The following is a 15,423-nucleotide window of genomic DNA, read 5'->3' as shown; positions in this document are numbered from 1 at the left end:
CAAGTGATTGATCAAAACGGAACCAAATGAAGCCGGAGGTTGACTACGGGGAGTGAGTTATGGTCGACAGAATGCGCCCCAAATGTACTATCATTAGCTGTCAACGAACCACGCCAGCTCGTAAATCTATCACAATAAACACGGTGGTGGTGGTGGATTATAAACCCGCCAAATGAAGCTCACGATTTGCCGCAAATGCGGGACGCTGGTTGCCGCGTTGATGGAAAATAAAGCTTAATTAGCGTTTTTATCTCAAACAGCAGCTCGTTCCGTCTGATGGGGAGCTATTTGTTATACGCCCTGGCCTACGTTACGGGCGTTTTCCGGCCTGAGCTTATCTTAATGGTCATTTGGTTCGCCCAAAATTTCCGGAGGAGCGATCATGCTCATTAGATCCATTACAAATGATCAGTCAGCCTATCAGGAAGGTGTAACTTCTGATAAAGACATTTCAAACAACCGCTTAGAACGTCTTCTTTCGGGCTCACACGAGTTGGGTGTGTTGGGAAACCTTTTCCGTCAAGGATCAGGGCTGTCTGGCGGATATCAAATCAACCGACAATTCAGCACATCATTCGACGATCCATCGATGATGCATTGATCAGCTCAACATTCGAGCCCGCTGAGATGAGCAGCAACCCGTTTACGACGCCAGCACGGTCAACGGAGGTCAACGGGGGCATTAGCAGCGACAAGAATGCAGTCCGACCTGTCCTAATGAGTAATTTCTTGCGACAAGGACACCACTTGGTGGCGATTCGGTGAGAATTTACGAATGCAATCGATTCGGCCACCAATCAACGGCCCAAACCTGACCGAACCGAGGGTCCAGTGGCATGTGTACTGTTTGATTACCTAAATGTTTGGCGTCTAAACACGTAAGCGACACCACCGATTTGGAGGTTATATATTTTCGGGCGGTTTGCTTTCGTTGGTTCCCTCCCCAGAGGCAAGTTTGCTGAGTCGTTCGCACCGAGCCAGCCCCCCTCCGGGTTTTGTTGGGTAAACTTTGGAGATAAAGAGAGAAGAGAAGCAAAAAAAAAGTGCGGGAAAACAAATCGTTTCCCTCTGTGCCGAAAATCTATCACCCAAGTTTCTTCAACCGCGGCGTCGAACGCTCTCGCGGAACGACGCACAAAATTTCGTCGACAATTGAATATGACAGATTGTTGAGCCATGTGCAGATAGGGGTCGTGGAAGACGCCAAATGTCAATGGGTCACCTAGTAAATTGTGTGCAACCGACCGGTGGTTCCTGTCTCCTAGGCTGAATGGGGGAGCATTGTCATCATCCTCATCAGCACGCCGCATCAGGCCACCGACGTGAGGTAGGAGAATTAATAAATTCATCCACCATCAGCGAAGACGTGCTTCGTGTGGTGGAGAGAAACAAAATAGGATAAAAAAAAGGGAAAAAACGCATTAAAACGCTGCAACCGAAGTGTCACTTCGGGGGAGAGGGAAAACCACGTGATAGCGCGTTCGAATTTGAAGAATGAAGTTAAATTAAATGTTACCACGCTGTTGTGGCGGGCATGGCCTACTGGCTTTACCACAGCGCAGCCGAGTGATTGGCTTAGAACTGCGCAATGTTACGACATTTTGCCGTCAAATCTGCGCAACCGCGTACCCATCTTGGCGAATGGGCCAAACGCCAACGCCAATGGCGATCGTAGCATTTGTATGTCGCCCTATTCGAGCCTGTCTACCGATTCAATTTGTTGGGGATATTTGCGAGAGAGCAGCTGACATTTTCACAGAACCTGAAGTCATCCTGGACTGGTGCTCCAGAGCCATCACAGTCGCTTCACTCATCTTGCTTCCATCTTAATGGATTAATTATGACGGCTGCTCAAACGAGCTCTCAGCTTTACTTTTTGCGCTTTGTTCCCCTAATATACTAGACAGCATATTGCGCTGATGATCCCTTAGAAATCTGGAACCTTGAAACGACGTTGATTAATTCCGCCAGCCATGCTAGGGTGATACTTGGAGCATATTGAAAAGGTTCTTTGGGCAATCTGCTGCAGATAGTGTAGTGATCCAATCTCAAGAAGAACGCTATCGAATGACAATTGCGCTTCGTCCTATTGTGCTATGCTTAAGGTGAAGGCCATCATGCAACAACGCCAGCACAAAGCTAATGTTTACAGTTTGCATAACGAATTCGAATGCCAATGAGGAACTGCTTGCTCAAACTATTATGCTGGGTAACATTGTCATTAAAATATTTCCTATGACGTTTATGTGAAATAATGCTCATGAGCAAACACATGTTCCGCCTACGAGTCAGGAATAAAATGATCTAGAGACTATATATAGAATGATCTTCATTGTTAAATTACACTCATCTATCACGAAAAATCCAGGCAACAGATATGCGATACACTGATCTAAACAATTGATCGAGTCTTCCTTATCTCCCCCAAGGTAAGGTTCCAAATATAAACCCCCATTCTGCACGACTGACTTTGGCACCGATTCCCATTCTATAATGACCCCTTCAACTTGACCTCATTCATCGTCGATTAGGAGACGTGATTTGATCCCGTCCTGCTGGGACGCCACATCCGTGTGGAGGCTGTGGCCCACGTCATAGATCAGTCGGTCGATCAATCAACGAGAGACGGACAAGACGTACAGGAGTCTAGGTACACCTCGCAAAGATGATCACACAACTCCGATACGGAACTTTACCCGCCTCGTGTGTACCATGTGGTCGCACCAGAACGAGCCGAATGTTAGCTCGGCCAGGTTCAGGGCACGGTACGGATTGATTAATTAAACAAGTTGCATCATACGAAACGTCGTCGAGGTGATACGCAAGTGGCGACATGACGCATGGAGAGGAAACGAACGGATGTGTGAAGTCCTCTTTGAAACATCTGTTCGCTGAGCTGACTTGTCTAGCTGAATGGAGAGAGATCACACAAGGTGTCGTATTGTTCGACACGACGGACATTCTCTACCAGCCGGGTATTCCCCAAATTCTCAACTGAAATAGATTTCAACAGAATCCGGAATGAGATCCTTCACGATCCGGACGTAGTCTAATCAGGCGTCCGTTTGTTGAAGATTTCGGAGAAGCGATCGTGCTCGAGATGGACGCCTCGAGAAGCGATCGAAACATAGCCGGGAATGTTGTAGAGGGGATGTGAGTAAAAGATGAACGTTGAGCTATGTACTGGGTTTGGCTAAGATTGAAAAGTTGTCATAATGCCTAATAATAGCTATAGGTTTGTGTAAATTTAAATCCTAAATTTACTGCCTGTAATAGCAGAGTTCGCGGCTGCTTATGCAAAGGCTTTTATACTATTTATCTTCGAAGCAGTTCTATAAATTGAATCAGCAACTCAACATTTACCGGATCTCGATCAGATCAGAACGGACTAAAATAATCCGCCACAGCCCGAATATGGTCTTAGAAGCATCATAGCAAGCGGTGCCATTCTCTCCAATCCATGTGTCATACTTGACTTCCATGTGGTATACGTATATCTAACGCGGAGGATAAAGGCCTACTGCGTCTATAGGCTCGAACATCAATGAGAGGTCGAAGGTTGCAGCAGCGTGTGGTATTTTACGCCGAAAGCGCCGCGTTACTGCGTCCGGGTGCGTATTCAAAAGTCCAAACCCTCCAGGAAGCGCACTGCCTGAGTGGTTGAGGAAGCCACAAAATTTGCACGACCCATTAGAGATTCGTTTCTCAGGGCTATCGGTGCGCCTCCTCTGATGCCGTGGTTTGGCTGCCCCGCACAGTAATCATGTTTGGCTAGCCAATGTGAAGCCGCGGGAAACGAATTTGATTATTCAAATTTCACGTCGAACTCTCGTGGGGTCTTCCGCAGAAGCGCTAGTGGGAGAGCTTCAACGAACGTTTGGCAAACAAAGCGTGTTGCTATTATACGCAAGAAATGATCAGAAATCCTCCACTCCATGCCTTGATAATGCCATGCACCGAATACTCCGCTAAATCCAACAGTAAACAGTCCATAAAACCATCCCATGTTTTCTGCCGTTCTGCCACACGTTTCACCGATGATTGGGCGGTATTATGAAATTAATATCTCTAGTCATTTATCACCATTAGCCGCCAGCATACCTTGGTAGTGCCTGGTAGTGAGCTTTCGACCGGCTTCAGAACAATGCTGACACGGTGGCACATGCCTTGCCACGTAGGAGATCCGTATTCGCACCTTTTTGGGCATTCAGCAGCATTTGAACAGTCGATCAGCCAGAAAGGTACGTGGGAAGAACGCCACTCGGCTAATGTCGCATGATTTGTCACTAAATATCACGCCTGACGCACAAACGATATGTCACCGTTCCCTTGAGGGTTTTTGTGCTGCGTTCCTCTCGCTGCAAGCCTTATTTGCACCCTTGTAAACCGGATTCGGTGGAGTGCTGCTTTCATTAAAGCCACTGGAAAGTGTGGGGGGTACATTTAATTACAGCATCCGGCACCGTACCGTCCGTTCTCGTGGTGTGGAGGGTCGGGTTAATTAGTTCCACGTTCCTGTGCCGCCAATCGACGATGATGCGGATCCGATCACGTCGAAGGGTTGGCGTTAACCTTTTCGCGCGTTAGCAACGCGCACCTTTGGGGGTTAGAAGACGAAGCGGAAATTAACCTTCCGACGGGGGCCACGAGTAAAAATAAAAGCAAATTGTTATTGCTATCACAACACGTTTTCCATCAGCCGACCCCCGGGTGGGAATGTCAACTGCATACCCAGATTGTGAACCAAAGTAGGCTTAAAAGAGGGAAAACGCCGCTCGAAAACTACTACGAACGCAATAAGACGAGAGTCTGAGTTATTAAATTAAAGAAACAAGCTGAATGTCAGTAGCATGCACTAATAGATGTTAAACAAAATATTAATCACTGCTCGACATCATCATTAGCTGAATTGCTCCATGTAAATAGGATCGGCTTTTTCGTGAGGCAGCGGTTCTCAATCAGCAAACGCGTGTGCGCGCGGATGCGTCCGTTAATAAGCGTTGGGGGCTAGCGATGGCGAGAAGGTCGAGGATCATCACGATCATCACAGCCGCGAATGGTGGCATCAAAACAAATCACGAAAGCCGGCGATCAGCATTGCGCATGCCACAAATACACTTTTTGCCGGTGCGTTTTAAAATAACCACAAGGTATATAGCAACAGCGATGTATGATGTGAATTAAAAAAAATAAATATTTAAAAAAAAAAATTCCCTTCTAATTGCACCCTGAAGAATATATACAGCAACTTAATTTCATTTAAAAATAATAGATTTTTTTGTAGTTTTTTTTTGCATTTTTTTATTACACACTGTGAACTTTACTGTTACCGTGTTTTCGCGTGACAAATTTACGAAAGCAAAAACGCACGCAAATCATGCCACTCATTAAAAGAAAATGCGCAGCACGAAAGGAACGATCTTCGGTGAGTGAGGGCCATCACGTTTACCTCGTTTGAGGGAGTAATTTTCCTCGCGATTTTCCCAATCCCTCATCTTCTCGCACGCTCGCACGTTCGTGTGTGTGCCCGCGTGGTTGTGCGCAATTACGGGCATCACAGGAAAAGCCAATGATCGCCCGTATCGGAATTTCGTTTAGATGTCATATGTTTAGTCACCCCGCCGATGGTGATCACAAGAAAGCGTATGATTTAGCGCACGTCCAGAACGGCAACGGGCCTTTTGTTTGAGCCCTTATCTAGAGCTCTTTTGACTCATCCACAAAGCCGCTGCTTTTTTCCCTTCGGTTCTGTTCGTTCGCGTCAGTCCTTCACCGGATGTGCAAGTGAATGGTTCGCGAGAAAGTGCGCGAATTTCCCCACCCCTACAGGCAGGTTTACCGCGTGTGGCCAGTAGCACGCCACCAGTGAGTGTGATAAGCAACCGTCCCTAATTGTATCATCGACCCGAAAGTAGATAAGGCTCCCGTGGGAGTTGGAGAAATTCTGAAACCAATCCGTGCTGTCAGGCAACCGGCGCGTACGTCGTTATCAGTGAAGCTTAGGAAAAAGAGTGTCTCCGCGATAAGCGGCAAGAGACGGGGATCGTGACGGGGAGACTAATCAATCCGCCATAAACACACAAAAAAACACACACTTGCCGGCCATGCGCCAAGTGTGCTGTTAAGATTCTCGACGCGCTGCCGACAACGTGCGCGCATGCGTTAGGTGACGTTCTGCGCGGAAAACCGCGGTGACGACAGCGAAGTGGGAGAGGATTGTTCTGGCGACAATTTTATGCCGCACACATCGACACAGCACAGACGTCTTTCGAGGCAGGGTTGAAAGGGCAGCAAAATATAGGGTAAACAGACGTTGATTAACTGGCAGGCGTGTTTCAGGCCGCCTTGTAGTACGCACACGAAGGCCAGACCTCGGTGGGTTTGTTTATCCACGATCGACGGATACACGTGATAACGCTCGGCGGGAATACTAAATGATAGGCCTCGGGAAGCCTCCGAGCCCAAGGAGTCGGGATTTGAGACGTCGTTAAGCGTCAGTGAGGTTTGGAACAGTTGGTACACGAGCAGTGATTTTGTGACCGTCCGGGAAGTGAGCATGAAATCGTGAAAGTGTTTGTTTTACGGACTTCTTGAAAGTGAAAAGAATATTGTGAACGCGCAATCAGGTCGCGTTAGTGAGGGAGACCTGCGTTGCTTAAACGCCAGCAGTGAACGAGCAAATGAATGCAAATTGACGTCAAAGCCGGGATAATTTTGAACTGTAATCCATCACGAAGGTAAGCCTGTCGTTAAACGTAGCTTCAACAGGGATAAATAAATCAAGTGAATGCTAAAATCGTCTCGAGGATCACGGTGTGTAAAAAAAAAGAAAGGATCGGAGGAATATTTTCCCAAGCACTTCCAAAAATCTGTTCCTCCTTCGAGCCGGATTTGAACCAGCGACCTATGGATTTCTACAACAATACTTTAAAAGCTCACTACAGTCCACCGCTCTACCAACTGAGCTATCGAAGGTGATACGACAAACGTCGTCTGTAAACAAAGCGCATCGGTTTGGCACCACCGGCTGTTCAAACAAATTTACATTTGGCATTATTTTAGCATCGGAAGCAAAAAAACACGTGTGGGGGGCAACTTTTGATGAGTGGTGCAACATAAATGCAAACAGTTTCCTCTGTATACATCCCCATTTATAGATCGATTCGTCATGTGATCGAAGAATGGTGTTTCGGTATTCGAGCATTGGATGAGAGAATCTGCGAGACCGTCGATAAGCAAGCTCTCGAAGCGTCGAAGCGTAACGGAATGTTGCTGCTGACTCAGCATCTTTCCGACTTCGACTCACTCCCGCCTCACACAACACTCTTACACAATGCAATTATGCGATTGTTGTGTGCTTATTGAAGCCTTATCGAATTCGCTTCGTATTATCGCAGAACCACAGATTGTCACACCAAAGCGGGTTCTGTTGTTTCAGCTGGCGTTGTTGCGATGGGCTGCACTGTTTAAATAATTCAAAAGTGTTCCCACAAACTGCTGCTTCACCTTATCCAAACAAAAGCCGGTAGCACACGCGCTATCTGCGCGTCGTCGATTATTGGTATCATGCAGTGCAGCGGGGGTCCTTTCATGCGACCGGTTGCCCATTTTCAACTGCATTCTCGTGCAAAGGGGAGAGAGTGCGTCTTCTTATCGCCGGTTACCTGCCGCTATCAATTTTGGTACGAAATGCGTCAGCTGAAGCAGTTGGTGGGACCGTGGTGCCACCGTTCGTTGGTGTTGGGACCGATAACGCCATGGCAGGGGCCAGGTTTCGATAGTATACGTAGGACCGATTCTTCCCATCCCGAACCCATCGGGTTTAGTTGTCGTTGAGTCTTCGGTTGAGCATTACGAAAAAAAGTACTCGGTTCCTCGGTACCGGGAAGTGTCATTGTACTACTGATCCTGGCGTAGTACGCCGGCTTCTGTCTGCTCATTGGAGCACATGTCGCCGCAGTCGTAGTTTACCATTCGTCCTGAACCCTTGTGTCGTGTGTGTCCTGCCGGTGAACGCTTTTTTACTCGGCTGGCTGTTGTTTGTTGGCCTTTTCCTGTTTGTTTTCATGTATTAGTGTGGAACGAGATCGTAAGTTGAGTGAACTTTAGTATCCCTGAGTTCCAGCATCCATCGAATGTCGTCGTGTTTACCAGCAAGATAACCACATGGTATTGCTTGTGTGTGCTCCACAGGACCCAAATCAGCAGCGATTCAAAATGGGGAAAATCGAATGGGCACCTTTGAACGTGCCTTTGAGAAGGAGACTCGAGACTTTATCCACCGCCTTGTGGATGTGGTTGATCCTTTTCGGTGAACTGGGCATGCTAATATCCTATTTTCTCCTGCTGGTGAGTATTGCTGGACTGCTCGATCAAGGTACTTGAATATATTAGCGTTTTGTTTCCTCTTTCGTTCCATGCAGATCTACGGCAATTTGTTCATCAAAACCCTGTGTGTCATTTACGGGTATTTCATCTACACCGATCGCAAAGTCACACTCAACGGAGGTCGTGGCCAAGGGTGAGTATTGCTCCTTATTCATCGATTCCGCTTTCTTCATGCTTGTGATCACCCACCGGCAATTGTTCTATTCTTCTTCCGCAGAGTAAAATGGTTCCGCGATCTGTTTTGGTGGCGGCTCTACCAGAGCTACTTTCCGGCGAAGCTGCACAAAACGGTTGATCTTGATCCCAACCGGAACTACATCTTTGCAGCATTTCCCCACGGCGTGTTGGGGTGAGTAGATAGCTGGCAGGCAAGGTTCTGGACAGGACACAGCACTCGGTTTGCTCGTGACTTCTTCAATCGGCGGCCGAAAAATCTTGTTATTGCGCCGAAAATAATTACCAAATTCTAGAGCTCTCTCTCGCTCGGTGCCCAAGGCGAGCAATCGCCAATCGAAGGCTGATAAGATACGGCCGGAGTCATTGTGAAGCCGGCTTACTGAACTGCCTGGAAATCTCTACCACGGCGGTTCGTTCGGTTGCCAATGGGTCCAAAGTGTTAAACTTACAATTTTGTTTACAACCCGGGCCCTACGATTTTGGCCGCGAGATTTGATTGCGAGCGTAATTGGACAAATCGTATCAGTAAACAGGGGGTGGGTAAGAGATTTTATCGATCGGCTTGTTACCAGTACGATAATCCGGAGCACGAAAAGGCTTATGACGAGTGTGATATTTTTTTCTCATAAAGCTACCTTCGACAAGTTTGAAATGATTTAATCTTACGTTGATTAATCTCACGTTTGCTTAAACCAGATTGGGGTTTAATCGTAAATCTCACTAATTTATCAGTTGCACGGTAGCAGCACATAAGACATAATTACATAAAAATATCATTATGAGGATTTTTGTCTCTTAGTAAAATATTATCTGCAACAAGCATGTTATTATAATCAAAAAAAACCGCCGCCGCATCAGCAATGCTCTCTGGTCATGCGTAATCTCACAGTAATTTCTTCATTCTAATCCATTTTGCAGACTGGGAGCGTTCATCAATTTCGCCACCAATGCGACCGGTTTCCACAAAAACTTCCCCAAAATTCGTTCGCGACCCGTGACCCTCAACTTCCACTTCATGATCCCGTTCTTCAGAGAGATCCTGCTGAGCTGGGGACTCGTGTCGGCCAACCAGAACAGCATTCTGAGCCTACTAAAGGCATCAAACAAGTCAGACCACCCGCTCAACGAGGATGGGTTCACTTCGAACGCCGTCGTGATCGTCGTCGGTGGAGCGGCCGAATCCTTGCACTGCCGACCGAACAACTACACGCTGGTTCTGCGCAAACGAAAAGGCTTCTGCAAGCTAGCCCTCAAAGCCGGCACGCCACTCGTACCGGTCATGACGTTCGGTGAGGTGGACCTATTCGATCAGCCACCAAACCCACCCGGTTCGAAGCTGCGCCGGTTCCAGGAGTTCGTCAAAAACACGACCGGAATCGCACCGGCTGCATTCGTTGGCCGTGGTTTCTTCCAGTACAGCTACGGATTGATCCCACGGCGGAAGCCCCTCAACACCGTCGGTAAGTGGGTGAGATTTGGATTAGCGCGTTGGAACGCTTTGTACTAAAACAACCCTTATTTGCTCTTCTTCCTGCAGTTGGTGCTCCGGTAGAGGTGCCCCAGGTGGACAACCCTACCAACGAACAGGTCGATGAGGTGCACGAGCGATTCTGCCGGGCTTTGGACGATTTGTTCGAAACCAACAAACCGCGCTTCATAGCCGATCACAAAACTGTGAAACTTGTGCTAGAGTAAACCAAAGTCGCGTGGCAAACGCGACCACCATCTGCGTACACGACAGGCTGTGTGTATGGCTATGGTGCCGGAGAAACACACGCACAAACCTCTCCACTGCTACAAACGTCTTATGCTGGCTCGTAGAATTTGTAGTGTGCGATCATCCCCCATCAACGAGCATTTCGTTGCCATCGACATTTGAGGACTGAGACTGCGTGAATAGGAGAAAACAACGACAAAAAATACCCTGGTCCCATATCCTAAGACCCAACCGCCACCCATCATAATTGTTCATTTCGACGGAGTGGTCAAATACTAGCACCTAAGGCAGACGGGTTAGCATTTAATGTTAATAGTATAGCTGTATCCTTTTTTGGGGTTTTTGTTTCATTGGGTGTTTTGTTTTTCTACGGGAGCGTTGGTCTGCCTTTAGAGCATTATTTTGCTTGGTAAGAAGGACGAACAGTGCACACATATCCACTTCCTATTTTTTCCCTCCATTATATATGTTAATTGTTACTGAATCGAAGTATTTGAAACACGTGGTTAAAGCAACAGTGATTATCGGACAAGAACAACAACAAATAACTACTTTCAAATAAACGATCCATTTCAAATATTGTGAAATGTTGTGAGTGAGTTATTATAACGGTAACGGTTAGCGTACGATTTTATTGGGCACTTAGCTGCGGCACTTTCAGCTGCTGAAACGTGTGTAAAACCGCTGTTGATAGCTTCTGGAGCTGTCCGATGGTCACGTGTCGATAGCACCCGAAACCGATGGCTGCAACTGAAGCAAATGCGCCACCATACATAACGCGTGTAAGAATCTGCAACAAAGAAAGGTCCACAATCAGTACCAATAAGTAAGCAATACCACGCTAATAGTATGTTATGTTCCAATTGGGCCCGTTTTGTTTTCGCTACATGAGTGATGGCTTTCAAGGAAACCTTCGAGAATACGCTCGTTCGGTAGCGAAAGCAAGATTATTGTTAATTTTACGCATCATCAAACCCCATGGCCAGCCATAATGAGCGTGGTGCCCAAAATTGCGATAGCGACAGAGCTACTGCAAATGGAAATGAATGAACACGGGCAGTGTATGTGGGTTGAACACGAACGAACGTACCTTATCCTGCCAGGCACGGTTGGCGATGCACTTGCTGTAGCGCATGTGAGAGAATGAGACCGAGTTGTAGAGCGGAACCCAGGTGTTTGGCATTAACCAGAACAGGAACTCGTCCAGCTTCTTCCGGAACAGGTAGGAACGTTTGGTGACCAAATCGCGCATCTGAAGGAATCAAGATGGAACCGTTGTACACATTTTTATGCTTTCCATGACATCCGAATCCTTACCTCGATATAATTGTACATAGCAAGATCGCAAATGGCATGGGCATCCTCCCAACGTCGATCGCTGAACGCGGGCAGGATGCGCGTCAGATCAGCACCATGTTCGTTGAACAGTTCCGTCAGCACACTGCAATCCTCGAAACCAGCGTTCATACCCTGACCGTAGAACGGAACCATCGCATGTGCCGCGTCACCGATGATGAGTGCTTTCGCGTCCACGTGGTACGGGCGGCACTTGATCATTACCAATGGTTGGGGTTTCGTTTTGAAGAAATCCTTCACCAACCGCTCACGTCCGATCAGCTCGATCGCGTCCGGGAAGTATTGCCGGAAGAAGTCCAACAGACGCTCCTGATCGGTAATGCTGTGGAAGTGCGTGAACGGCATGAACAGCGTCACCGTCCAGGTGCGGTCCTGGTTTGGCAGCGCAATCATCATGAATTTGCCACGCGGCCAGATGTGCAGATAGTTATGAGGCATCGCGAATTCGCCAGTGGCCGTTGGAGGTATGCATAGCTCGAGGTAACCGTGCTCGATGTACGTCTGGCTGAAGTCGTACCGAGGTCGCTTGACGATCTCCTTCCGGACGGCACTGTATGCTCCATCGCAACCGACGATCAGGTCGGCTTTGGCGTTCTTAACCTCCTTCGTCGATGGGCTGTACGGAAAATGAAAGCGAGCGAGAGAGAGAGTGATTAAACGATTCAAGCCACACGCTTGAGAGTACTTGAGTATCGACAAGTTATAAGTAATTCTTCGAGAAGACACGTGGTAGAAGCAATACAGGGAATTCCCTAAAACCCCACTTGAGACTTTCTCCGTTGCCCTATTGTCCCTACGCGAGACTACAATTTTCAAATTCTCAGATACCGATTCGGTAATTTATGCCTCCCTGCCGCCTGCTTATCCGCCCAGGATGTGAGCTGCTACCCTGTTCAATTTCTAACTGATAAGCGTCGTGGACCTGACGTCACGCTGAATGAAGGCGGGAAAGCATCCAAACACGCATCCGACCAGATTAAATTGTCTTGGTAAACAGTTTTTATCGAGGAATCTCGCCACGAGTCTGATTCTAAGAGATGATATAACACGGACACGCCAACAGGGAGTAAATGGGCTTATCTGTGTTTTTGGGCAGTGAAATTGAATGGCCCCCCCGCCGGGAGGAATTTTTCTCGAATCTCGTGAACATGCGACTCATCCTGAAGTCCATCCGTATCACGTCCATCAATCGATCATGTGTAGCAGCCTATATTGCGTGATTCGGAAGGGTCTAGATGAACGTCACAGTACTACAGTGTGATCCGTAGTCTTTAGGATTTGTACTCACTCGACCATAGACAGCGTGCCCTCGGTCAGATCGGCGTTGACCAGCTTGTGGTTGAAATGCAGGTGAATGTTCGGGTACGTCTCAGCAGCTGTTGGGGGCGAGAGAAAGAGAGAGAAGTGAGAAAAGAAACCTTAGAACCGCGTGCCGGGCCGAGCCCGTTGAAATTCCGCATTTGTAATGAAATACCCACCGTTAAGCAGCACCTCGTTCAGATGCTTTCGACCGACGGAGTAGATGCACTGGTTCGTATTCGCGTCGTACGGTACGATCTTCCGGTTACCGTTCAGGTCGTGTAGCATCCGGCCAGACATTGGTATGCCGTGATCCAGCAGGGCTTCCTCTAGGCCTACCTCGGCCAGAGCACGGCGCCCGCGAGCCGACAAGGCTAAGTTGATACTACGTCCGATGACCAGTTCGGCCGTGCGAATATCTGCGGATGGTTTGAAAAAAGCCATAAATAAGTAACGCACCAAATGACGAAGCCGGTATACAACCGGTATCAATTACATGTGCAGGCAACGTGGGCGTTCTGCGACATTACCTTCCCGGTACTCGTACAGATTCACTTCATGGCCTTTCTGGCCCAGGTGCAGCGCCAACAGCGAACCAACCTGTCGGGAAAGGAGAGGAGAGAGAAAAAGGTTTAGTATTACTAAATGAAGCTTAAGTACGGCCACATTTTAAATTCATATAACCATGCAAAAGTGAGTGATCCTTTACATCATATGAGTAATTTATTACCCATGGTCAGTTCTTGGGCAGAGATGATTAGCTAGCATCGGAATAGACAAGACTGTGGATTTATTTCGAGTACCAATCCGTCGCCAAAAAAGTCCTGCTGATAAGACACAAGCAAGCACTTAATTGCAAGGAAGCTAATCCCGTGAAAAGGAATATCAATGGGATTTTTTTATTAAAAAAACATGCTTCAAGTTGATGGAATTCTCCTCCACGTGTAGATTCGAGAGGCGACTAATCTTGGTAATAAAATCATTTTATGATTCACTCATTCACATCACAGAACTCTCGATATTTCACAATGTGGTGTTGCTCCTTTTTACAAACTTTTTTTCTTACGTTCCATGAAAAGGAATGGAAGAAAATTGAAAAGGAATATTGTAGATATCTAACTGAACTGTACCTTGTGAGGCAATGCGTGAATGCAGTCATGAAAAAGGTTCTTAACTTAACTTACCAATCCACCGCCAACGATGGCCACGTCCAGGGGTTGATGCTGCATACCGTTCGTATTTGTACGCTTATATTTGTCGCTCGTGGTGGCCATTTTTGTGATAATGATGCTGTTTTTGTCAAGCCAACTTCAAAACGTTTTCAGCTGAATTGATTGAAAAATACACCGAAAATCCAAAAACTCCTAATCTTTCAATTAGGTTCGACGCTTTTACCAACGACGTGTAGTAGTATCGATCGGCTGGAACAAATAACACACACCGCTCCGTTCAATTCCGGTTTAGCCACCAACTGGCTCGGTCAAGCGCCTGAACGAAACTGAGCTCGATTCCGAGGGTATGCTGGACAGAAAAAGCACTTACCGCCGGCCTGCCTGGACACGCGAGACGTCTATCGTCCTGCCGTCTTCGTCGTTCTTCGCGCTGCTGGCCTATCTCGGTGCTCGAATACCTTCGCCATTGGGGTACGCATCGCTTCTCCTACCGAGGCTTAGCGGACCGAGGTTCGTTATCACATTTCCAATAGTTTTTGTCCGTCGTTTTCGCGCTTCACCATTTTCCGTTGGAAACATGATGCCGACGTTTTGGAACCGACCGTATGGAACCTAAAGGAAGACTAATTCCTACGCAGGGATACCGCGGTGAAAATGATCACTTTTTGTCTCATTTCCCAACGCGATAACGAGCGAATGAAGCTGGGATTTTTAATGTAAAAAAAAGTTTGGGTAATCATAGCCAGTACATTAATCGAACAGTTGATCAAATAAAAAATAATTTCCTATTTGCAAGACGTAGTACGAATATCGCCTTCGTTCCATATACTGGCGGTTGTTTTCGATGGCGGTTCACATGTTTCGCTTTGAACAAGTCGATTAAATGGGAGGAAGAGTGAAAGATTTGGGAAGATCGATTAAAAGGCATGGTAGAGAGGTTTGCAGGAAGATGAACATATTTAACGTGGCCTAATTAAAAGCGAAACTGAATCCCACCGATCAGTGACTGTGCTGGTGAAAGCGCTAGAAAGTTCCATTGCACTTGTCGAGATTCTTCCAAACCTAAGGCCTCCTTCTTCGCGACAGCGATATAAATAAACCACTCAACAGGAGATCTCGACAAGGATTACAAGTAGACATTTATATGAAATAACACGCAAGCCTAACAAAACAACCTAACGGGCGGAAGAACATTCGACGCTACTGTTTGCGTTTGCATTGGCCCTTTAAGCGATAATGCCATGAGGTCGCGCAGAGACAATTGGTAAATGGGAAGTGTTTATACAGTTAACAATCATGATGCCTTAGTCAATC

At 47.2% G+C, this 15,423-nt stretch overlaps 2 protein-coding genes and 1 non-coding gene across 3 annotated transcripts; 1 reads left to right on the top strand and 2 right to left on the bottom strand.

The window, feature by feature from the left end:
* Positions 1-6,876: 6,876 nt before the first annotated feature.
* On the bottom strand, positions 6,877-6,975 carry Trnay-gua (transfer RNA tyrosine (anticodon GUA)). Its single transcript has 2 exons — positions 6,939-6,975; positions 6,877-6,912 (listed from the first exon to the last, which is right to left on the bottom strand). It is a non-coding gene; the product is annotated as a tRNA-Tyr (tRNA).
* A 1,242-nt stretch (positions 6,976-8,217) lies between these two features.
* LOC128722469 (2-acylglycerol O-acyltransferase 2-A-like) lies at positions 8,218-10,845 on the top strand. The gene is made up of 5 exons (XM_053816133.1): positions 8,218-8,349; positions 8,424-8,521; positions 8,606-8,737; positions 9,484-10,025; positions 10,103-10,845. Exons 1-5 carry the CDS (start codon positions 8,218-8,220, stop codon positions 10,258-10,260), a joined length of 1,062 nt encoding a protein of 353 aa, XP_053672108.1. The 3' UTR covers positions 10,261-10,845.
* A 58-nt stretch (positions 10,846-10,903) lies between these two features.
* LOC128727421 (kynurenine 3-monooxygenase) lies at positions 10,904-14,318 on the bottom strand. Its single transcript, XM_053821331.1, has 7 exons — positions 14,122-14,318; positions 13,468-13,537; positions 13,117-13,356; positions 12,927-13,014; positions 11,600-12,254; positions 11,373-11,534; positions 10,904-11,072 (listed from the first exon to the last, which is right to left on the bottom strand). Exons 1-7 carry the CDS (start codon positions 14,209-14,211, stop codon positions 10,914-10,916), a joined length of 1,464 nt encoding a protein of 487 aa, XP_053677306.1. The 5' UTR covers positions 14,212-14,318; the 3' UTR covers positions 10,904-10,913.
* Positions 14,319-15,423: the final 1,105 nt, after the last annotated feature.

Source organism: Anopheles nili, chromosome 3, assembly GCF_943737925.1.
Source record: "Anopheles nili chromosome 3, idAnoNiliSN_F5_01, whole genome shotgun sequence".
Classification (NCBI taxonomy): Eukaryota; Metazoa; Arthropoda; class Insecta; order Diptera; family Culicidae; genus Anopheles; species Anopheles nili.
The sequence above is the reverse complement of the archived record's forward strand: the minus strand, read 5'-3'. Positions and strand labels throughout refer to the sequence as shown.

What these genes read in the sequence shown, in the direction of transcription:
- LOC128727421 (XM_053821331.1), bottom strand. Translation starts at nt 14,211, where the DNA reads ATGGCCACCACGAGCGACAAATATAAGCGTACAAATACGAACGGTATG. An exon ending in TCTGTACGAGTACCGGGAAG is followed by an intron (nt 13,357 to 13,467) that starts GTAATGTCGCAG and finishes AACCATCCGCAG; the next exon opens with ATATTCGCACGGCCGAACTG. An exon ending in CTATGTACAATTATATCGAG is followed by an intron (nt 11,535 to 11,599) that starts GTAAGGATTCGG and finishes TGATTCCTTCAG; the next exon opens with ATGCGCGATTTGGTCACCAA.
- LOC128722469 (XM_053816133.1), top strand. Translation starts at nt 8,218, where the DNA reads ATGGGGAAAATCGAATGGGCACCTTTGAACGTGCCTTTGAGAAGGAGA. An exon ending in AACGGAGGTCGTGGCCAAGG is followed by an intron (nt 8,522 to 8,605) that starts GTGAGTATTGCT and finishes CTTCTTCCGCAG; the next exon opens with AGTAAAATGGTTCCGCGATC. An exon ending in GAAGCCCCTCAACACCGTCG is followed by an intron (nt 10,026 to 10,102) that starts GTAAGTGGGTGA and finishes TTCTTCCTGCAG; the next exon opens with TTGGTGCTCCGGTAGAGGTG.